A 24,462-nucleotide genomic window follows, 5' to 3' on the forward strand; every position below is an offset into this window, starting at 1 on the left:
CAACATCAAGACGAATGCAGGTTTGTTGTTTGTTTATATTGCTTGCAATGGAAGGGAACAGAAAGGAGAGAAAGGGCTACACAATCCGGCATTGCTCCTTGTCTTTGCTGCAATATTTCACAAGGGAATCTGGGAGGGAATTTCAAGGCGCCTACAATCACTCTCTGCAAATTTGTGCTGGATTTATTGCGCTTTGGTGGCTTTCTTAATTGCCCAACACTCATTGTCTTGACAAGTGAGAAGAGGTTGGAAACCATTCTGTCATCATATTGTCAAAGGCTTTCATGGCCGGAATCACTGGGTTGTTGTAGGGTTTTTCAGGCTATATGGCCATGTTTTAGAGGCATTCTCTCCTGACGTTTCGCCTGCATCTATGGCAAGCATCCTCAGAGGTAGTGAGGTGCATCACTAGGATCTAGTCTCACCCGACTTCCAGATCTGATGCAATCCTCACCACCTCTGAGGATGCTTGCCATAGATGCAGGCGAAACGTCAGGAGAAAATGCCTCTAGAACATGGACATATAGCCCGAAAAAACCTACAACAACCCGGTTCTGTCATCAACACAATATTTCTGCATAATATCCTCATGCTTTTCTGCAAAACCATTTATGTTAACTCTCTCAAAGGGAGCTTTTGGCAACAGAGGATGATTTCTGTAAGTAAAAAGTGCAGGCAGGCTGCAACTTTCCCCTCCTTTCAGTGTTGAAAGGCATTCAAAGTCAAAGGGAATGTATTTAAATGCATTCAAACTCTGCTTTCATACCTGGAAGCCAATGAAGCACATTTGGGCAAGCAGGGAGGTGCCTTTTTCCTGAGGATTCTGCAAAGTCACCACCTTAAAGAAGCCTCTATGATGCAAATCTGGATTTAGTCTCACCTGAATTCCAATCCTAATGCAATTTTTGAATTGCAGATCTTGTTCACAGTTCTGCAAAGTCTGAACCCTAAAGGTGAAGCTGCATTTCTGTGCCGTTTAGAGCAGCCTTTTCTTCCTCTACGAGGCAAAACTGGATCTGGTTTCACCCGACTTCCAGACCTGATGCAATCCTTGCATTGCAGATCTCATTCCAGAATGCATCCCTAAATACTTCACTTGGATTTAGTCTCACCTGACTCCCAGACCAGATGCAACCCTTGCATTGCAGATCTCATTCCAGAATGCATCCTTAAATGCTTCACTTGGATCTAATCTCATCTGACTTCCAGACCTGATGCAATCTTTGCATTGCAGCTCTCATTCCAGAATGCATCCCTAAATACTTCACTTGGATCTAGTCTCACCTGACTCTCAGACCTGATGCAATCCTTGCATTGCAGATCTCATTCCAGAATGCATCCCTAAATACTTCACTTGGATCTAGTCTCACCTGACTCTCAGACCTGATGCAATCCTTGCATTGCAGATCTCATTCCAGAATGCATCCCTAAATACTTCACTTGGATCTAGTCTCACCTGACTCTCAGATCTGATGCAATCCTTGCATTGCAGATCTCATTCCAAAATGCATCCTTAAATACTTCACTTGGATCTAGTCTCACCTGACTCTCAGACCGGATGCAATCCTTGCATTGCAGATCTCATTCCAGAATGCATCCTTAAATGCATTCTGGAAGTTAGTTTCACCCGACTTCCAGACCTGATGCAATTCTTGCATTGCAGATCTCATCCCAGAATGCATCCTTAAATGCTTCACTTGGATCTAGTCTCACCTGACGTGCGCACCTAATGCAATCGTTGCATTACAGATCTTGTTCTGAAATGCATCCCTAAATGCTTGATCCCATCAGAAGCAGTCAGGAGCATGCCACTTCCTTTGGAGGCCTTGCATTTCTATCCCGTTTAAAAGGTGTGAAGGATAAGCAGCAACAGAATGGTGAATTGTGCATTCATGGTGTGACAGATCCCCACAAGGCTGGAGGAAAGGGGAGTTGCACTGGTTTCTTTATGGCTAGGAGGACTGCAAAAGGCCAATTCTATGGGGATCTCACCTTCTGGTGCAAAACAAAGCACATCCCTATCTATGGTTTCTCCAGCTTCCTTAGTTTTTCAGCAACTTCCTGGAAATGTTTTGACCTTTGCGGGAAAACGAAGAGGATAAAAAAAACCGACGTGGAAAGGATTGTCATTTAAACAACGCCTACGGATCCCACATTGAACGGGGTCACAAAACGCAACAAGCAACAACAAGGGTTCTCGGACACAACGGAGTTGCATTTCCCCCATTTGGGGTCATTGAAATCAATACCTTCCAGTAACAAAAAAGAGAGGGGAAAGGGGGAGAAAGAGAAAGAAAGAGTCTCTTGCAAATGCCTGCCGAAGCATTCGCGGCAGAATGCACTACTCGACAGTAACGGATTTGGCCAGATTTCTTGGAAAGTCAACCTGGAAAAGGGGGAAAAAAAGAGAGATGATAAAATGCTATGAAATAAGTGCAATTGACAACGGGAATGGCTTTGGATTACGATTTTGGATCATGCGATTTTAATGTTAATATTAGGATGTTTTAATTCTATATTTTGATTGTCTAAATGTTTGCTTATGTTGTATGTTTGTTATTATTTTAATGGTTGTAATTTATAGTTATATGTCATCGTTTTAGTTATTAGGCTTTGGTTTTGTATGTATGTTGCCATTGAATCTTGCCAGTACTTGATGTACACTGCTTTGAGTCCCCCAGGGTTGAGAAAAGTGGTATATAAAGGCAGTAAATAGATTGTTGTTGTTGTTATTATTATTATTTATAGATACATAATAACACAGGACACATGAACATTAGGTCCAAGTGTCTGGTCTTCTTCTCTTCCCAAGGGTCTATTATTATTATTGTTGTTGTTGTTATTGTTATTATTATATTTTACTATTATTTTATTTTTATTTTATTTTCAGTTGGTTGTTGTAGGTTTTTCGGGCCGTATGGCCATGTTCTAGAAGCATTCTCTCCTGACGTTTAGCCTGCATCTATGGCAGGCATCCTCAGATGTTGTGAGGATACCTGCCAATATTTTCAGTATTATTATTATTATTATTATTATTATTATTATATTGTATTATATTACTATTGTATATTATATTATAATCTTTATTATATTATTTTATATTATTATAATTTTTTATTTTATAGTATTAGCATCATTTCATTACTATTATATTATTTTATTATTTTAATATTATTAACTTTATAATATTACTATCATTATAATTATTGTATTATATTGTTATTTTATTATATTATTTTTATTTTATATTGTTATCATTATTACTTCATTATTATGTTATAATTTTATTATTATGAATATAATAATAAAATTATACGTCAACGACTTAAATCTAGAAATAATTTTCTAAGATCTACAGAGACACTCGCTGGAACACCTCAGCAAGCGAGAGTCCAAAAGTGGCAGGCTCAAACCCAGAACCTCAACCAATGGCTGATACCAAATGAGAGACTTCCCCCTGTGCACACAGAGGACTGGGCAACTTGGAAGGCGCTGAACAGACTGCGCTCTGGCACCACAAGATGCAGAGCCAACCTTCAGAAATGGGGCTACAGGGTGGAATCCTTGACATGCGAGTGTGGAGAGGAGCAAACCACTGACCACCTGCTGCAATGCAACCTGAGCCCAGCCACATGCAAAATGGAGGACCTTCTTGCAGCAACACCAGAAGCACTCCAAGTGGCCAGATACTGGTCAAAGGACATTTAACCAACTACCAAACTCACAAATTTTGTATTCTGTATTTTGTCTGTTTGTTTGCTTTGTTCTGTTAGAAATGTAATATAATTGACTGGTTGCTGATGACCCGATAAATAAAATAAATAAAATAAATAAATTATGAATATTATGTTATTATTATTTTATAATATAATGTAATATTATAATTTTATTGTTATAATATTATAAGGTTATTTTTATTTATTTATTTATTTATTTATTTGCGACATTTATATGCCGCCCTTCTCACCCCGAAGGGGACTCAGAGAGGCTTACAAGGTATAAATACATACAATATATTATTAACATAGTAGAATATCAGTTTTAAATATTGCTATATTGCATTATATCAATTATACTGTAATATTATTAGTAATATTACATGTAATATAAATATATAATTATAATATCATATTATTATTACTAGTATTATATTGCATTACATTAAAAGTAAGGTAAAGGTTGTCCCCTGACATTAAGTCCAGTCATATCTGACTCTGGGGTGTGGTGCTCATCTCCATTTCTAAGCCGAAGAGCCAGCGTTGTCCGTAGACACCTCCAAGGTCATGTGGCCGGCATGACTGCATGGAGCGCCGTTACCTTCCCGCCGGAGCGGTACCTATTGATCTACTCACATTTGCATGTTTTCGAACTGCTAGGTTGGCAGAAGCTAGGGCTGACAGCGGAAGCTCACGCCGCTCCCCGGAATCGAACCTGCGACCTTTCGATCAACAAGCTCAGCAGCTCAGTGCTTTAACCCGCTGCGCCACCGGGGGCTCCATTACATTACATTATTAATGCAATTGCATTACATTACAATATTATAAATATTATATGTATATACAATATATATTATATTATATTATAACATATTATAGGCATGGTGGGAGCTGGAGTCCAAAACACCTGGAGGTAGGGCTGCTGGGATATTTATTTATTTACTATGTTTCTACCCGGCTTTTCTTACCCCGAAGGGGACTCAGGGTGGCTTACATTTATGGCAAAATTCAATGCTGCATTAAACATACAAATAAACAAATGCAACACATTGAGCAATAAAAACAGATAAAACATATCAGTACAATTCAAACAGATTAAAACATAGTGTCTAGTCCCATAGTCGTTGTTTGTACTGCTACATTTAAGTCGAATTCCATATTTCACTGCTCCCCAAAAGGGAGGAGATAAGGGAAGGGCCGCAGGTATTTTAGTATTTAGGTGTTTTGGGTATTTTAGAAAGCTTACGTCGTATCCTCGTAGGACGGCCAGGTGGAAGGCCAGGAGCTGGAGCGGGATGACGCTCAGGATGCCCTGCAGGCAGTCCACCGTATGGGGCACCTTGATGGTCCGCTTGTTGTTCTTGATGGTCTCAATGTCCTCCTTGTCGCAGATGATGACCGGCCGGCCCTGCAAGAAGAGCCAAGCGCAGCCTTTCATAACTCAATGTACTACAATGATTTGTGTTCCCAGGTGATCAATGTCCTTTCCTAACTGGTTCTATCATAAAAACACGGGAAAAGTTGAGGCACATCATATTATATTATAATATTATTATAATATATTATACTATACTAAGACAATTTCTGTCCTGGTGAACCAGCCTGGACACAGCATATTATTTGAGGACACAGAAATGCTGGACCACACCAACAACCATCATGTCAGACTACACAGAGAAGCCATTGAAATCCACAAGCATGTAGACAATTTCAACAGAAAGGAAGAGACCATGAAAATGAACAAAATCTGGCTACCAGTATTAAAAATTTCTAAAATTACAACAGCAAAAACAGCAGAGAGGAAACAACCAGGCACATCTTAACACCTCTCAACAGAAGATTTTCCCAGGCTCAGCCAGGCCTTCAAATGCTAATGAAGGTGGTCAGTTGAAACATTCACACCTAGCTTCAGCAGAGAAGAGCTCTTTGCCCCACCCCAGCCATTCCACAGATATATAAACCAATTGTCCTAATTCCAACAGACCTCACTACCTCACCACAGGCGAAACGTCAGGAGAAATGCCTCTAGAACATGGCCCTATAGCCCGAAAAAAACCCACAAGAACCTAATTTCTGTCCTTTCCGAATTGGTACTGTCATAAGCATGGGACAAGTTTGATCAACTGCACCAAGTTTTGCTTCTGTTTGTTTATACTCTGCGATTTCCCCTCCACGAAGGAGACTCAAAAGCAGCTTACAGTAACAATACAATTAAAAATCCAAAATTAGACAACCTCTGAGGATGCTTGCCATAGATGCAGGTGAAATGTCAGGAGAGAATGCTTCTAGAACATGGCCATATAGCCCAGAAAAACCTACAACAACCCAGTGATTCCAGCCATGAAAGACTTCAACAATACATTAAAATAGAATTTAACATTAATAATATTAATTAAAAATTCACAGTTAAAATCCTTAAAACTGATTAAAATCACATTAAGTGGAAACCACAGCAGCCTCTGACTTGATTTTAAAAGCCTGAATAATAATAATAATAATAATAATAATAATAATGTATTAGTATTATATACTATTATTCTATTATTATTATTCTATTGTTATATCACTACTAGCCGTATCCTGCCACGCGTTGCTGTGGCCCAGTCGGTGTATATGTGCTTTGTGTGTGTATATAATTGTGTATATACTTGTGAATGTAATTTTTTTTTTACTTTTCAGTGTTTTTATGAGTGATGGTCACTCATTGGCCTGATAGGTGTATTGTGGCCAAATTCGATGTCAATTCGCCCAATGGTTTTTGAGTTCTGTTAATCTCACAAACGAACATTACATTTTTATTTATATAGATACTAGCCGTCCCCTGCCACGCGTTGTTGTGGCTCAGTCTGTGTATATGCATTTTGTTAGTGTACATATTTGTGTGTATGTCTGCATATACATGCGCATACATTGTAATGTTTTGGGGTTTTGGGGTTTTTTTGCTTTTTAAGTCCCTTCTGTTGTGTTTTTTAGTGTTTCTATGAGTAATGGCCACTCATTGGCCTGATAGATGTGCTGTGTCCAAATTTGGTGACAATTCGCCCAGTGGTTTTTGAGTTATGTTAATCTCACAAATGAACATTACATTTTTATTTATATAGATTACTAGTTATAATTTTCATATTCTTATTACGATTCCAATCTTATTATTTTTTCTTTTACCAAAGGCGACTCAAACAGCTAACTTTAAAAAACCATAACAACGCATGAATTAAAATACCTATAAACAGTAAAACAGAATTAAACATGGAAACATTATAAACCAACAAAACCACTTGAATGAATCTATTAATTAGATTAATCAGTGAAGACATCTGCCCTTGCGCTTTGCTACTCTGCTGCTGAGTACGCATGCCCTGTGTGGAACACATCTCACCATGCTAAAACAGTAGATGTGGCTCTTTATCACGGGGTGTCTGCGCCCTACACCACTGGAGAAATTACACTGTCCACCTGACATCCGTGCTGGGAAGTAGCAGTCAATAGTGAAAGGACCAAGGCAGTGACATCTCCAGCTCAACCCCTGTTTGGGTATCAGCCAGCACGTCAACGACTTAAATCAAGAAATAGTTTCCCAAGATCTACAGAAACACTCGCTGGAACACCTCAGCAAGCAAGAGTCCAAAAGTGGCAGGCTCAAACCCAGAACCTCAATCAATGGCTGATACCAAATGAGAGACTACCCTCTGGGCACACAGAAAACTGGGCGACTTGGAAGGCACTGAACAGACTGCGCTCTGGCACGAGATGCAGAGCCAACCTCAAGAAATGGGGCTACAAAGTGGAATCCACGACATGCGAGTGTGGAGAAGAGCAAATCACAGACCACCTGCTGCAATGCAATCTGAGCCCTCCCACATGTACAATGGAGGACCTTCTTGCAGCAACACCAGAAGCACTCCAAGTGGCCAGATACTGGTCAAAGGACATTTAACCAACTACCAAACTCACAAATTTTGTATTCTGTATTTTGTCTGTTTGTTTGCTTTGTTCTGTTAGAGCCCAGCCACATGCACAATGGAGGACCTTCTTATAGTAACACCAGAGGCACTCCAAGTGGCCAGATACTGGTCAAAGGACATTTAATCAACTACCAAGCTTGCAAACTTTGTGTTCTGTTTGTTTGTTAAAAAATGCAATACAACTGTTTGGTTTGCTGCTGATATGATAAATAAATAAATCTATTAATAATCTATTAAAGCTACATAAAACACAGCACTCCCTTAGGCTTAAATCAAAAAAAGTTTATGATTATTTTGTTCTAATGCAGTGGTTCTAAACTTGTGGGTTCCCAGGTGTATTGGCCTTCAACTCCCAGAAATCCCAAACTGGTAAACTGGCTAGGATTTCTGGGAGTTGTAGGCCAAACCGCCTAAAGACCCACAAGTTGAGAACCACTGTTTTGTGAGCAGCCTTTGGTCTCATGTGAAGAGGAAGGCAGGATGTGACTGAAAGGCATGGATAAATACGTAAGCGCTTGGTGTTCGGAGGGGGCTCACCTGCCGCGCCATGACTTGCTGCAGGGCGTTCTGGCACTTGGCGTAAGTGTTGTCCCGCATGATGATCATGATGACAGGCATCAGCTTGTCCACCAGTGCCAGCGGGCCGTGCTTCAGCTCCCCGGCCAGGATGCCCTCCGAGTGCATGTACGTGATCTCCTTGATTTTCTAAAGAGAGGAGGAGCAGACAGCAGGTTATTCCAGCCTTGCAGACAGTATGGGAGCTGCCTGGTGTTGCACTGTAGTCCTGCAACACCTTTTCACCCAACACTACACACTCTTCAGATATTTATTTATTTACAGTATTTATATTCCGCCCTTTTCACCCTGCAGGGGACTCAGGGCGGATTACAATATACATATACATGGCAAACATTCAATGCTATAGACACACAATATACAGACAGACACAGAGACCTTCTCAACCTCTGAGGATGCTTGCCATAGATGCAGGCGAAATGTCAGGAGAAATGCCTCTAGAACATGGCTCTATAGCTCGAAAAAACCCACAAGAACCTAGACACAGAGACTATTTAACATTCCAGCTTTTTCATGAGGGTATTCTGGCCACCAGGGGAGCTGTTGCTTCACCATCCATTTGTGACACTGATTAAGTGCTTCCTCATTCTTTGCATGCTTACTGGATATTTTTATGGCGTCGTACATTTGTGGCACTGATCAAATACTTCCTCATTCTTTGCATGCTTGCTGAAGATTTTTATGGCGTTGTAAATTAGCCTCCCCGCATAAGCGGTATCTAAGTTTCCTACTTGACAGATGCAACTGTCTTTCAGGCTGCAAAGGTCGACAGCAAACTACACAATTTGGTCGGAAGCTCATTCCGACCTGGGCTGGCTTCGAACTCATGATCTTTTGGTCAGTAGTGATCTTAATGCAGCTGACTCCCAGCCAGTTGCGCCACAGTCCCGGTGCAATATGTAAAAGTTTATTAAGTGAAAACTTTATAAGGAGAAAGACAAGACAAAAAAGAAGCAGCAAAAGCACAAAAAGCAATTCCCAAAGAGTTCAGCATTTGAACCAAGGCACCAAAAAGCAATGCACAGAGTCTTGAGTTAGAACAGAGCATCAACTGCGCTGGACCGAAGGCCAAATTGTCCAAATACCCTTAAATATAGCAGAACATCCAAAAACAAACAGGATACCAAAGCTGAGCATCAGCTTATTAGCAAGCAGAAAATGAAGTGCCGTGCGAAGTGGCTGTAAAGAGCTTAGGAAGCAAACATACAGAGTCCAATCTTTAAAAAAATCAGAAAGGTTTATTTACAATTATAAGAAACAACTGCATTTCTTAATAATCAAGAACTGGGTCTGAGCTACTCTAACACTCATCTCTTCTAAGGTTCAAAGAGGGGGGGGGAAACGCCAATCACTACATCACTCTTGACACACATGCAGAGAGAGATCTCAAAGCACACAGCACATACTCTCCATACGAAAGTGTAAGAAGGCTTAGATTCAAAAAGCTTGCAATAGAAAAGTATCCATTTTAAACAGCCAATCAGAGAGTAGACACAGAGAGAAGAAAAAGATACCTTCCCAACTGTCATTCAGAAGACATGAGGGAAGGGAAATCCTTAGTCTATAGAAAACTAACTAAACTGTTCCTCATTGAGGACTTGAAACTTGGGCAGTGTGGGGTTGAATTCCAACACAAAGTTCACCGTTGTCTCTCAAAGCAGTAACTCCCAATCAAGAATGGAAAACGGAATGTTGGCAGACAGGAAAAGAGATGGAAAGGCAGGCTTAAAATAACAAAGCCAGCGGACCTGATGGGATCCCTGATGAAATCTTTAAAATATGGTGAAAGGGAGAAATCATGTCAAGAGGAAGGTGGCACATCGAGCCAACCTTTGTCAGAAGAACACCTTCTATCTGGAAACTGATATCCTCACTGCAGAAGAACATGCAAGTTAAGAATAGTGTTGCACTGTAGCCTTGGAACACTTTTTCACACAACACCACACAATGTTCAGATAATCCAATAAGAAAAAAGTTTATCAATAAAGAAGTATAAAAGGAAAAAAGCAAGTAAAAAAGAAGCAGTACAAAAGTACAAAAAGTGATTCCCGATGACATCAAGAGTTCATCAGCTTTTGCGCCAAGGCAGAGACTTGAGTTAACACAAAGCTCAAGAATCCTTAAGCAGGGTATTGTTCAAAAATTATATCCATAGACATGAAAACAGGAACACAAGAAAGGCAAAGCCTCCAAGCACATGAAGTCATAAACAAGAATCAAACCAAGAATCTTGAAATATATGAACCAGGAACTTAGGACTAGGAATTGGGAGCTGTTTCCCCTTTTTACAACATTGTTCCCACTAAAGGCTGTGGAGCCCAGAAACCACTTAAAGGGCCTCAATCCCTCCCATGACATCATTTCGCACACACCTGCTTTTCTCTCCTAATCTCTAAGCCTCTGAGGAAACAGATTTTGTGTCTGTTTTACATTCTGCCTCCTCAATTCAAGGTGACTGGATCTGGAAAAACCTTTGTCAGCCACATTCTCCTCTGAAGGTCGCTCTAGCTTATTCTCATGGGAAATGCTATTGCTTTCTCCTGTTGCCTGGGAACAGCCTAGGGGTTCCAAAATGTCTATCTCCAGGCCACTGCTATCTTCCACAGACCCCCTCGAAAATTACAGATTGCAACCCATCACCCCCTTCCTTATTCTCCGAGCACTCAGAAAGTTCATCCGATTCTTGCCGGGCTACAACACCTGGCTCCACAACAGAATCCCATGCGAAAGGGATCTTGGAGTCTTCGTGGACCACAAGCTGAAAATGAGCTAAGAGTGTGATGCAGCCGCTCAAAAAGCCAATGGCTGAAAGACATTCATGTACAACCTTGCCTTTCCTTCCCAGTGAAATGTTCACCCATTCTTTGCTTTAGCACAGGCCTGGGTCAACATCAGCCCTCCCTCCAGATGTTTTGGACTTCAACTCCCACAATTCCTAACAGCCAGTAATCTATATCTGTATATATAATAAAGAAGAGTGTTTGTATCGGACAGAGGAAGGGCGGAAGGGCGGAAGGGGTATGTGGCAGCGTTCTGACTGGCCAGCCTGAAAGTTCCAACATTCGGATTGGCTGCCGCAGTGGTGCTATTTGCATATGGTCTCTGATTGGCCAGCTTCAATAGGAGCCCCTGGTGGAGAAGAGGGTTCATGGCAGAAACAGGGCATGACAGAAGGAAATTTGCATATGCTCTCTGATTGGCCAGCCTCAAATCCAACATTCCGAGATGACAAAGAGAGGAAAGGAAAGGCCAAAGGGGGCTGGGTCAGAACACTCCCAATACAGACCGAAATAGGCACACAGAGCCCCCACCACCCACTCTACATCCTACTGCAGTTTGGAGGAGGATGAACCATGGATGATGGGACTTGCAGTACCACCACTCACATTCTGAGACCGCTGTTAACCTTATCCAATGACTGATCAGGACCAAACTTCGCACATAGACCTCTCATGGCCCACTTTACGTCCTGGTGTGGTTTGGCCGGGGATGGACCGTGGATTATGGGACTTGCAGTACCATTGCTCAATTCATCAGACCACTACAACCCTCATCCAAATTCCAATAAATACCAAACTTGGCATACTGAGTCTCCATGATGCACTCTACATCCAGGTGCAGTTTGAAGGAGGATGCACCATGGACAATGGGACTTGCAATACCTGCACTCCCTTCCTAAGACCATTACAACTGCCAACGATGATGGATCAGGACCACAATTTACACAGAGATCCAGCATGACCCACTCTACATCCTGGTGCGGTTTGGAAGAATTTGACAATGGATGATGGGACTTGCAGTCACTTCACTCACTTCCTGAGACCACTGAGACTCTCGCCAATGACTCATCAAGACTAAACTTGGCACATGGAGCTTCAATGACCCACTCTACATCCTGGAGCAGTTTGAAGGACGACAGACCATGGATGATGGGACATCAAGTACCTGCACAACCCAAGACTGCTGCAAAACTCATCTAATGACCAATCAAGACCAAAGTTGGCACACAGAGCCCCCATGACCCACTCTACATTCTGCTGCAGTTTTGGAGAAGGGTGGACCATGGATGATGGAACTTCCAGTACCTTCACTCACATTCTGAGACCTCTGCAAACCTCATCCAATGACGGATCAAGACCAAACTTGGCACATAGACCTCTCATGACCCACGTTACTGTTTGGAAAACTTTGGAGATGGATGATGGGACTTGCAGTACCTTTGCTCACTTCCTGAAACCACTGAGACCCTCACCAATGACTAATCAAGACTACACTTGGCACATGGAGCTTCAATGACCCACTCTACATCCTGGTGCAGTTTGGAGGAGGACAGACCATGGATGATGGGACTTCAAGTACCTCCACTCCCTTCCGAAGATTGCTGCAACCCTCTTCTAATGACCAATCAAGACCACACTTGGCACACAGAGCCCCCATGATCCACTCTACATCCTGCTGCAGTTTGAAAGGGGATGGACTTTGGATGATGGGACTTGCAGTACCTTCACTCACTTACTGACACCACTGCCACCCTCATCTAATGACTGATAAAGACCAAACTTGGCACACAGAGCCCCCATGACCCACTCTATATCCTGCTGCTGTTTGTAGGAGGATGGCCCATGGATGATGGGACTTCAAGTACCTTCACTCACTTCCTGAAAACAATGCAGCCGTTATCCTAAGACCAATAAAGACCAAACTTGGCATACAGAACCGCCAATGCCCACTTTCTCTAATAACCCGGGCAACGCCGGGTACCCAAGCTAGTATATAATAAAGAAGAGTGTTTGTATGGGAAGGACAGAGGTGCGGAGGGCGGAAGGGGTATGTGCCAGCGTTCTGATTGGCTGCCGCTGTGGTGCTATTTGCATATGGTCTCTGATTGGGCAGCTTCAATAGGAGCCCCTGGTGGAGAAGAGGGCTCATGGCAGAAACGGGGCATGACAGAAGGAAATTTGCATATGGTCTCTGATTGGCCAGCCTCAAATCCAACATTCTGAGATGAGAAAGAGAGGAAAGGAAAGGCCAGAGGGGGCTGGGTCAGAACACTCCCAATACAGACCGAAATAGGCACACAGAGCCCCCATCACCCACTCTACATCCTACTGCAGTTTGGAGGAGGATGAACCATGGATGATGGGACTTGCAGTACCACCACTCACATTCTGAGACCGCTGTTAACCTTATCCAATGACTGATCAGGACCAAACTTCGCACATAGACCTCTCATGACCCACTTTACGTCCTGGTGTGGTTTGGCCGGGGATGGACCGTGGATTATGGGACTTGCAGTACAATTGCTCAATTCTTCAGACTACTGCAACCCTCATCCAATTACCAATAAATGCCAAACTTGGCACACTGAGTCTCCATGACGCACTCTACATCCAGGTACAGTTTGAAGGAGGATGCACCATGGACGATGGGACTTGCAATACCTGCACTCCCTTCCTAAGACCATAACTGCCAACAATGATGGATCAGGACCACAATTTACACAGAGAGCCCGCATAACTCACTCTACATCTTGGTGCGGTTTGGAAGAATTTGACAATGGATGATGGGACTTGCAGTCATTTCACTCACTTCCTGAGACCACTGAGACCCTCGCCAATGACTCATCAAGACTAAACTTGGCACATGGAGCTTCAATGACCCACTCTACATCCTGGAGCAGTTTGGAGGACGACAGACCATGGATGATGGGACTTCAAGTACCTCCACTCCCCAAGACTGCTGCAAAACTCATCTAATGACCAATCAAGACCAAAGTTGGCACACAGAGCCCCCATGACCCACTCTACATCCTGCTGCAGTTTTGGAGAAGGGTGGACAATGGATGATGGAACTTCCAGTACCTTCACTCACATTCTGAGACCTCTGAAAACCTCATCCAATGACGGATCAACACCAAACTTGGCACATAGACCTCTCATGACCCACTTTACGTCCTGGTGTTATTTGGAAAACTTTGGAGATGGATGATGGGACTTGCAGTACCTTTGCTCACTTCCTGAGACCACTGAGACCCTCGCCAATGACTAATCAAGACTAAACTTGGCACATGGAGCTCCAATGACCCACTCTACATCCTGCTGCAGTTTGGAGGAGGACAGACCATGGATGATGGGACTTCAAGTACCTCCACTCCCATCCAAAGATTGCTGCAACCCTCTTCTAATGACCAATCAAGACCACACTTGGCACACAGAGCCCCCATGATCCACTCTATATCCTGCTGCTGTTTGTAGGAGGATGGGCCATGGATGATGGGACTTCAAGTACCTTCACTCACTTCCTGAAAATAATGCAGCCGTTATCCAAAGACCAATAAAGACCAAACTTGGCATACAGAACCACCATTACCCACTTTCTCTAATAACCCGGGCAACGCCGGGTCCCCAAGCTAGTATATAATAAAGAAGAGTGTTTGTTTGTATAGGACAGAGGGCGGACAGAGGGCGGAAGGGGTATGTGGCAGCGTTCTGATTGGCTGCCATTGTGGTGCTATTTGCATATGGTCTCTGATTGGGCAGCTTCAATAGGAGCCCCTGGTGGAGAAGAGGGTTCATGGCAGAAACGGGGCATGACAGAAGGAAATTTGCATATGGTCTCTGATTGGCCAGCCTCAAATCCAACATTCCGAGATGACAAAGAGAGGAAAGGAAAGGCCGGGGGCTGGGTCAGAACACTACCAATACAGACCGAAATAGGCACACAGAGCCCCCATCACCCACTCTACATCCTACTGCAGTTTGGAGGAGGATGAACCATGGATGATGGGACTTGCAGTACCACCACTCACATTCTGAGACCGCTGTTAACCTTATCCAATGACTGATCAGGACCAAACTTCGCACAGAGACCTCTCATGACCCACTTTACGTCCTGGTGTGGTTTGGCCGGGGATGGACCGTGGATTATGGGACTTGCAGTACCATTGCTCAATTCTTCAGACCACTGCAACCCTCATCCAATTACCAATAAATACCAAATTTGGCACACTGAGTCTCCATGACACACTCTACATCCAGGTGCAGTTTGAAGGAGGATGCACCATGGACGATGGGACTTGCAATACCTGCACTCCCTTCCTAAGACCAATATAACTGCCAACAATGATGGATCAGGACCACAATTTACACAGAGAGCCCGCATAACTCTATATCCTGGTGTGGTTTGGAAGAATTTGACAATGGATGATGGGACTTGCAGTCACTTCACTCACTTCCTGAGACCACTGAGACCCTCGCCAATGACTAATCAAGACTAAACTTGGCACATGGAGCTTCAATGACCCACTCTACGTCCTGGAGCAGTTTGGAGGACGACAGACCATGGATGATGGGACTTCAAGTACCTCCACTCCCCAAGACTGCTGCAAAACTCATCTAATGACCAATCAAGACCAAAGTTGGCACACAGAGCCCCCATGACCCACTCTACATCCTGCTGCAGTTTTGGAGAAGGGTGGACAATGGATGATGGAACTTCCAGTACCTTCACTCACATTCTGAGACCTCTGCAAACCTCATCCAATGACGGATCAAGACCAAACTTGGCACATAGACCTCTCATGACCCACTTTACGCCCTGGTGTTATTTGGAAAACTTTGGAGATGGATGATGGGACTTGCAGTACCTTTGCTCACTTCCTGAGACCACTGAGACCCTCGCCAATGACTAATCAAGACTAAACTTGGCACATGGAGCTCCAATGATCCACTCTACATCCTGCTGCAGTTTGGAGGAGGACAGACCATGGATGATGGGACTTCAAGTACCTCCACTCCCTTCCAAAGATTGCTGCAACCCTCTTCTAATGACCAATCAAGACCACACTTGGCACACAGAGCCCCCATGATCCACTCTACATCCTGCTGCAGTTTGAAAGGGGATGGACTTTGGATGATGGGACTTGCAATACCTTCACTCACTTACTGACACCACTGCCACCCTCATCTAATGACTGATAAAGACCAAACTTGGCACACAGAGCCCCCATGACCCACTCTATATCCTGCTGCTGTTTGTAGGAGGATGGCCCATGGATGATGGGACTTCAAGTACCTTCACTCACTTCCTTAAAATAATGCAGCCGTTATCCAAAGACCAATAAAGACCAAACTTGGCATACAGAACCACCATTACCCACTTTCTCTAATAACCCGGGCAACGCCGGGTCCCCAAGCTAGTAATAATATATTTAAGGAAATGCCAGAAAAATGCCCGCAATTCGATCAAGGGGAAAGTTTACAAACAAAGCTCTTCGGTAGGGAGATGGAGCGACAGCACTCCCCTGTGGCCGAACAAAAAACCGAACAAAAACCTCACAGATGCCGAAGATGGGGAAAGCTTATATATATACCTCTATCTATGTAAAATGTCTGTCTGATCAGTGTATAAACAGCATTGAATGTTCGCCATATATATGTTCTGTGACTCTCTAGGGTGAGAAGGGCAGAATATAAATACTGTAAATAAATAAATAGTCAAATCCCTTTCATTCTGCCATGCAGGAAAAATACAATCAAAGCAGTCCTGACAGATGGCCATCCAGTCTCTGCTTAAACAACAACAATAGTTGGAAGGGATCTCTGCAGCATGTGGCGTAATGGTAATAATAATAATATTAATAATACCACCCTAGATTTGGAACGGACCTCTAAGGGCCATCTTGTCCAACCCCCTTCTGCCTTCATACAGGCAAAACACCATCAAAGTACCCCAGACAGATGGTCATCTATCTTGTTTGCAACCCGGGGGCCGCCTGTATTTAAAGGATGATGTTCCCAAACAAGTGGAGTGGAGGAAGCCGTGTATGCTTCGGAACATACTTTCTGCATGCAGAAAGGTGTAGGTTTATCATGGGAAGGCTCACCAGGGCGCCCTCCAAGCATGTGGCGTAATGGTAGCCGCGTCCCATGATGAGGACCGAATTCTGGTGGCAGAGCTCCGTGGCCAGGCATGCAGAAAGGTGTGGGTTTATCATGGGAAGGCTCACCAGGGCGCCCTCCAGGCATGTGGCGTAATGGTAGCCGCGTCCCATGATGAGGACCGACTTCTGGTGGTAGAGCTCCGTGGCCAGGCGCTGGATCTCGTCGTCCATGCTCAGCACTTCCTTAATCAGGTCTGCAGGGGAAAGCACATACCATCACACCTACAATCACACACACTGGCTACAGGTTTGACTTCTGGATTGTCGTAAGAAGCAGGGAGACACGTCCAAATATCTGCCACTCAGGGACTCCATGTATAAGACATAGTATCATAGATTTGGAAGGCCCCCTCAAAGGCCACCTAGAAGTTGTTTGTAAGTTGAATGTTTATAACTCGGGGACTGTATATGTGTATACCAATAATATATAATATAATGTAAAAAAACAAATCCTGCCGCATTGCCACACATTCCTTCCTTCCTTCCTTACCTGGCAAGAGCTTGAGTCCCTGCATGATCTCCTTGCGCCGCTCCTGCATGGAAATCCGGTCGTCACACATCATGAGTGCAAACATCACCAGCGAAACAAACTGGCTCGTGTAGGCCTGCAGGGAGGAGAAGTGGAGAGGAGATCCCACTCAATTCGACAACTATCGGCCAGTTTCCAATCTTCCCTACTTGGGCAAAGTCATGGAACGTGTGGTGGCAACACAACTCCAGGGGTTTCTGGTAGACACTGATTATCTGGATCCGGCACAGTCTGGCTTCAGACCGGGACATGGAACTGAGACAGCCTTGGTCGCCTTGGTAGATGATCTTCGCAGGGAACTGGACAGGGGGAGTGTGTCCCTGTTAGTTCTGCTGGACCTCTCAGCGGCTTTCAATACCGTCGATCACGGTATCCTTCTGGGGCGCCTCATGGACATGGGGCTCGGGGGCACTGCTTTGCAGTGGCTCCGATCCTTCCTTGAGGGACGGACCCAGAAGGTGTTACTGGGTGACACCTGTTCGACCCCACAAACGTTGTTGTGTGGAGTCCCACAGGGTTCAATTCTGTCCCCGATGTTATTTAACATCTACATGAAGCCGTTGGGAGAGATCATTCGGAGTTTCGGAATGAGATGTTATCTCTACGCAGATGACGTCCAAATCTGTCACTCCTTTCCACCTGTCACCAAGGAGGCTGTCCAGCCCTTGAACCGGTGCTTGGCCGCTGTATCGGACTGGATGAGAGCTAACAAATTGAAATTGAATCCAGACAAGACAGAGGTCCTACTGGTCAGTCGTAAGGCCGAACAGGGTATAGGGTTACAGCCCGTGTTAGACGGGGTTACACTCCCCCTGAAGACGCAGGTTCGCAGCTTGGGAGTGATCCTGGACTCATCGCTGAGCCTGGAACCCCAGGTCTCGGCGGTGGCCGGGAGAGCTTTTGCACAATTAAAACTTGTGCGCCAGCTGCGCCCGTACCTTGGGAAGTCAGATCTGGCCACGGTGGTCCACGCTCTTGTCACATCCCGGTTGGATTACTGCAACACACTCTACGTGGGGTTGCCTTTGAAGACTGCTCGGAAACTTCAACTAGTCCAGCGAGAAGCAGCCAGATTGCTCACCGGAGCAGCGTACAGGGAGCATACCACCCCCCTACTGCGTCAGCTCCACTGGCTGCCGATCCAATTCTGAGCACAATTCAAAGTGCTGGTTTTAACCTACAAAACCCTATACGGTTCCGGCCCAGTGTATTTGTCCGAACGGATCTCCCTCTACATCCCACCTCGAAGTTTAAGATCTGCTGGGGAGGCCCTGCTCTCAACCCCGCCACTGTCACAAGTGAGGTTGGCGGGGATGAGGAGCAGGGCCTTCTCGGTGGTGGCCCCCACCTGTGGAACTCACTCCCCGGGGAGATTAGATCAGCGACTTCCCTTCTGGCGTTTAGGAAAAAACTGAAGACCTGGGTTTGGGACCAAGCCTTTGGTCACTCTGGCAACTAAATTAAGGATCTAAAGATAGACAAGGATAAATGGAATGGAATGGATATATGGACTCTGAACCGAGCATGAGATTGTTTTAATAATTTATTATGTATTCAGTTTTAATTTAACTGTTGAATTGCTTTTGTACTTTGTATTGTTGTCAATTGTTTTAGGCATCTAATTGTGCCTCCTCTGTAAGCCGCCCTGAGTCCCCCCCCCCCCGGGTGAGAAGGGCGGGGTATAAGTAAATGAAATAAATAAATAAATAAGTGCCCCCTAACTTTAATTTTCTCTGCTAAAAACACTTAAGGCAGGCACAGTTCTCTTGTTTAAGGCTTCCATCATATTGCATTTTACTTGGCTTCCAAATAGTTCATGTAGTATTTTGTAATGTTGCATTGTTTGGTGTTTTAGAATGGAGCTTATGTGTATTTACTGGTTAGTTTGTTGTATAGTATTATTATTATTTCAATCAGGAAATGCATTCAGGCAGAGCATAGGCTTCAAAACAGGCTGTCACTTTAATAGGTTTTGTTGCTTCAATGGGGTGGGATCTGGATCTTTTTCCCCCTTATTATTTTTGCAAATGTGGGTGAACTCCGGCTCCGGATCCCAAACGGTGAGCGCATCCTCCAGAAATGCAATCGTAAGTCAGGGAAGAAGGGAATGAGGAACAGCTGCTCCTTTTGGGTCCCGGCCAGGAGAGCAAAAGAGGCGGGGGGACAAGCCCTGCCCCGGAATTGCAAGCATCGGGGGTTTTGCAGCATCGCAAACCCAAAAGGACAAGAGGCAAACCCAAAGGGAGAGAAGGTGAAACTAAAGGGTTAGAAGGCAAAACTAAAGGAGGAAAAGGCAAACCCAAAGGGACAGGAGGCAAAACTAAAGGAGCAAAAGGCAAACCAAGAAGGTCAGAAGGTAAAGGGACAAAAGACAATCCAAGAGGGCAAAATGCAAAACTAAAGGGACAAGAAGCAAACCTAAAGGGAGAGAAGGCAAAACTAAACGAGTAAGAAGAAAACGCAAAAGGGACAAGGAGCAAACCCAAAGGGAGAGAAGAAAAACCCAAAAAGGGACAGAATGCAAAACTAAAGGAGCAAAAGGCAAACCCAAAAGGACAGATGGGCAAAGACACAAAAGGCAATCCAAGGCAAAAGTTAAAACTAAAGGGACAAGAAGCAAACCCAAAGGGAGATAAGGCAAAACTAAAGGAGTAAGAAGAAAATGCATAAGGGACAATGGGCAAAACTAAAGGGACAAGGAGCAAACCCAAAGGGAAAGAAGAAAAACCCAAAGGGAGAGAAGAAAAACCCAAAAAGGGACAGAATGCAAAACTAAAGGAGCAAAAGGCAAACCCAAAAGGGCAGACGGGCAAAGACACAAAAGGCAATCCAAGAAGGCAAAAGTTAAAACTAAAGGGAGAAGAAGCAAACCCAAAGGGAAAAAAGGCAAAAGTAAAGGAGTAAAAGGAAAACCCAAAAGGAACAATGGGCAAAACTAAAGGAACAAGAAGCAAACCAAAGGGAGAGTAGGAAAACCCCAAAGGGGAAAATGCAAACCTAAAGGAGCAAAAGGCAAACCCAAAAGGGCAGAAGGCAAAGGGACAAATGGCAATCCAAGAGCGCAAAAGGTAAAACTAAAGGGACAAGGAGCAAACCCAAAAGGAGAGAAAGCAAAACTAAAGGAGTGAAAGAAAAACCCAAAAGGGACAAAGGGAAAAACTAAAGGGGCAAGAAGCTAACCCAAAGAAAGAGAAGGAAAACCCAAAAGGGACGGAATGCAGAACTAAAGGAGCAAAAGACAAACCCAAAAAGAGCAGAAGGCAAAGGGACAAAAAGCAATCCAAGAGGGCAAAAGGCAATACTAAAGGGACAAGAAGCAAACCCAAAGGGTGAGAAGGCAAAACTAAAGGAGCAAAAGGAAAACCCAAAAGGGACAAAGGGCAAAACTAAAGGGAGAGAAGGAAAACCCAAAAGGGACAGAATGCAGAACTAAAGGAGCAAAAGGAAAACCCAAAAGGGCAGATAGCAGAGACAAATGGCAATCCCAGAAGGCAAAGGGTAAAACTAAAGGGACAAGAAGCAAACCCAAAGGGAGAGAAGGCAAAATTAAAGGAGTAAAAGGAAAACACAAAAGGGGCAAAGGGCAAAGCTAAAGGGACAAGACGCAAACCCAAAGGGAGAGAAGGAAAACTCAAAAGGGACAGAATGCAAAACTAAAGGAGCAAAAGGCAAACCCAAAAGGGCAGAAGGCAAAACTAAAGGGGCAGAAGGCAATCCAAAAGGGTAAAAGGCAAACCGAAAAAGACAGAAAGAAAAACTAGAGGGGGAGAAGGCAAAATTAAAAGAACAGAATGCAAAAACTAAAGGAACAAAAAGCAAACCCAAAAGGTCAAAACTAAAGGGAGAGAAGGCAAAACTAAAGGGGCAAAAGGCAATCCAAAGGGGACAGAAAGATAAAGTAGAGAAGGCAAAAGGAAAAACGAAGGAGACAAGAAGCAAACCCAAAAAGAGAGAAGGCAAAACTAAAGGGACGGAACGCAAAACTAAAAGAGCAAAATGCAAAGCCAAAGGGACAGAAAGAAAAACTAGAGGGGGAGAAGGCAAAACTAAAGGAGAAAAATAAAATCCCAAAAAGGACAAAAGGCAAAACTAAAGATCTCATCATTTGAGTCTCAACCCATTCAACCTAGTTTGTGGCAGCCACCAAAACAAACGTTTCTGGAGGAGAACGGTGATTTTCAAAGTAAAGACCGCACAAATAAGCAGGAAAGAACACTTTCAAACCAGGAACAGGATTTTCCCCCCAAATGTTGTTGCCTAGTGTATTACTATTATCATGATGACCATCGTGCTGCTTCCACCTGATGCAACTTCTATGCGGCATCTCCAGCAAACCCGAGACTGCTGATATGAAGAGGAAATGCTATTTCAGAGATGCCTCTGTTTCCTTGGGTTTGTGCCCAACGGGGTTTGCGTTGCACGCTTCAAAAGTGACATTCCCAAGCTCTGTATGTTTTCTTAAGCCGCGTTGTAAATCCCATCTTAAGAATGTGAGCTGCGCCCAGCATTACAGCATGAGGTGGGAAATCTAATGTTGTTTCATTGCCGGCTGATATAAATAATATTAATGGGTCCAGTTGGTCATGGAACATTCCTTTAGACTTGGCGGGCGGCCCAGTTTCCCCCCTTGATGAACCCTTTCCCTTGCTTCTTTTGCCTTGGTCCAATGATATGAAATCATTGGGGAGGGGGGTAGTTTTGCAAGGCTTTGATTTTTCTCTGCAAAAGAAGGCTGGTGCCCCACCAAACTACAAATCCCAGGATCCCATAGCATTGAGTCAATGCAATTAAATGAGTGAGGAGGTCCTGCAAAGAGGAGCTCCAGAAGCAGCTTCCCCTTTGGCTGTGGATGAGCACTAAGATGACCATATGACACAAATGTCATGTGCAGGAAAGTCATGAGTGCTACATTCAAGTAAATACAGTATATATAGTATTTTACACTGGCTTTATGGAGCAGAGGCATTAAACGGAAGTACTGCCTGGTGGCCAAGCCCACCATCCACTAAAATCTGGGTATAATTAAAATAATCATAATATAAAGTTGTTGTAGGGGATTTTTTGGGCTATATGGCCATGGTCTAAAGGCATTCTCTCCTGACGTTTCGCCTGCATCTATGGCAGTGTTTCTCAACCTTCCTAATGCTGCGACCCCTTAATACAATTCCTCTTGGTGTGGTGACCCCCAACCAAAAATTATTTTGTTGCTATTTCATAATTGTAATATTGCTACTGTTGTGAATTGAAATGTCAATATCTGATATGCAGGATGTATTTTCATTCACTGGACCAAATTTGGCACAAATACCCGATATGCCCAAATTTGAATACTGGTGAGGTTGGGAGGGGATTGATTTTGTCATTTGGGAGCAGTAGTTGCTGAGATTTATAGTTCACCTACAACCAAAGAGCATTCTGGACTCCACCAATAATGAAATTGAACCAATCTTGGCAGACAGAACTCCCATAATCAACAGAAAATACTGGAAGGAGTTGGTAGGAATTGACCTTGAGTTTTGGAGTTGTAGTTCACCAACATCCAGGGAGTACTGTGGACTCCAAAATTATGGATCTGGACCAAACTTTGCACAAATAGGTAATATGCCTAAATATTAACACTGATAAAGTTTGGGGAAAATAGACCTTGAGATTTGGGAGTTGTAGTTGCTGGGATTTATAATTCACCTACAATCAAAGTGCTTTCTGAATCCCACCAATGATACAATTGGACCAAACTTCCTACACAGAACGCCCATGACCAACAGAAAATACTGTGTTTTCTGATGGTCTTTGGTGACCCCTCTGATATGCCCTCAAAACCCCCCCAGGGGTCCCGACCCCCAGGTTGAGAAACACTGATCTATGACAAACATCCTCAGAGGTAGTGAGGTCTGTTGGAACTAGGAAAATGGGTTTATATATCTGTGGAATGACCAAGGTGGGACAAAGGACTTTTGTCTGCTGGTAGTCAGTTGAAACATTCACACCTAGCTCCAGCAGACAGGAGCCCTTTGTCCCACCCTGGTCATTCCACAGATATATAAACCCTTTTTCCTAGTTCCAACAGACCTCACTAGCTCTGAGGATGCTTGCCATAGATGCAGGCAAAATGTCTAGAACATGGCCATATAGCCCGGGAAAAAAAAACCTACAACAACCCAGTGATTCTGGCCATGAAAGCCTTCGACAATAAATCATAATATATTTTAAGCAATGAGTTCAACCCTTGTGCTGGCAGGACTGAAGACCAAAAGGCCTAAAGTTCAAATCCGGGGAGAGCCCGGATGAGCTCCCTCTGTCAGCTCCAACTCCCCATGCAGGGACATGGGAGAAGCCTCCCACAAGGATGGTAAAACATCAAAACATCCAGGCAATGTCCCCTAGGCAATGTCTTTGCAGACGGCCAATTCTCTCACACCAGAAGCGACTTGCAGTTTCTCAAGTCGCTCCCGACACAAATAAATAAACAAACCAGCAAAATTAAAATTTACATTCTGTTTGTACTATAATAGATGTATTGTATTTTAATCATTGCACTATGTATTTTAATATGTGTTTTGTGCAGAATTGTAGTATATGTGTTTGTATTGTAGGCCCCCTGGTGGTGCAGCAGGTTAAACTACTGAGCAGCCGACCTCCCAACCAAGAATGGAAAATGGAATGTTGGTGGGTAGGAAAAGAAATTGAAAGATGGGCTTAAAGCCAAACTTAAAAACTGTGGCATAGACATCGAGAACT

The 24,462-nt window shown here is 43.9% G+C and overlaps 1 protein-coding gene across 1 annotated transcript in view; it reads right to left on the minus strand.

The window, feature by feature from the left end:
* Positions 1 to 1,015: 1,015 nt before the first annotated feature.
* Positions 1,016 to 24,462, minus strand: part of GFPT1 (glutamine--fructose-6-phosphate transaminase 1) — a 73,649-nt gene continuing 50,202 nt past the window's right edge. The window contains exons 15-19 of the mRNA XM_067470706.1: positions 17,686 to 17,800; positions 17,262 to 17,389; positions 8,216 to 8,383; positions 4,963 to 5,124; positions 1,016 to 2,386 (exon numbers count right to left, since the gene is read on the minus strand). Coding sequence (XP_067326807.1) covers positions 2,342 to 2,386; positions 4,963 to 5,124; positions 8,216 to 8,383; positions 17,262 to 17,389; positions 17,686 to 17,800 — 618 coding nt within the window. The 3' untranslated portion in view covers positions 1,016 to 2,341. The remainder of the gene's footprint in view (positions 2,387 to 4,962; positions 5,125 to 8,215; positions 8,384 to 17,261; positions 17,390 to 17,685; positions 17,801 to 24,462) is intronic.

Source organism: Anolis sagrei, chromosome 7, assembly GCF_037176765.1.
Source record: "Anolis sagrei isolate rAnoSag1 chromosome 7, rAnoSag1.mat, whole genome shotgun sequence".
Taxonomy (NCBI): Eukaryota; Metazoa; Chordata; class Lepidosauria; order Squamata; family Dactyloidae; genus Anolis; species Anolis sagrei.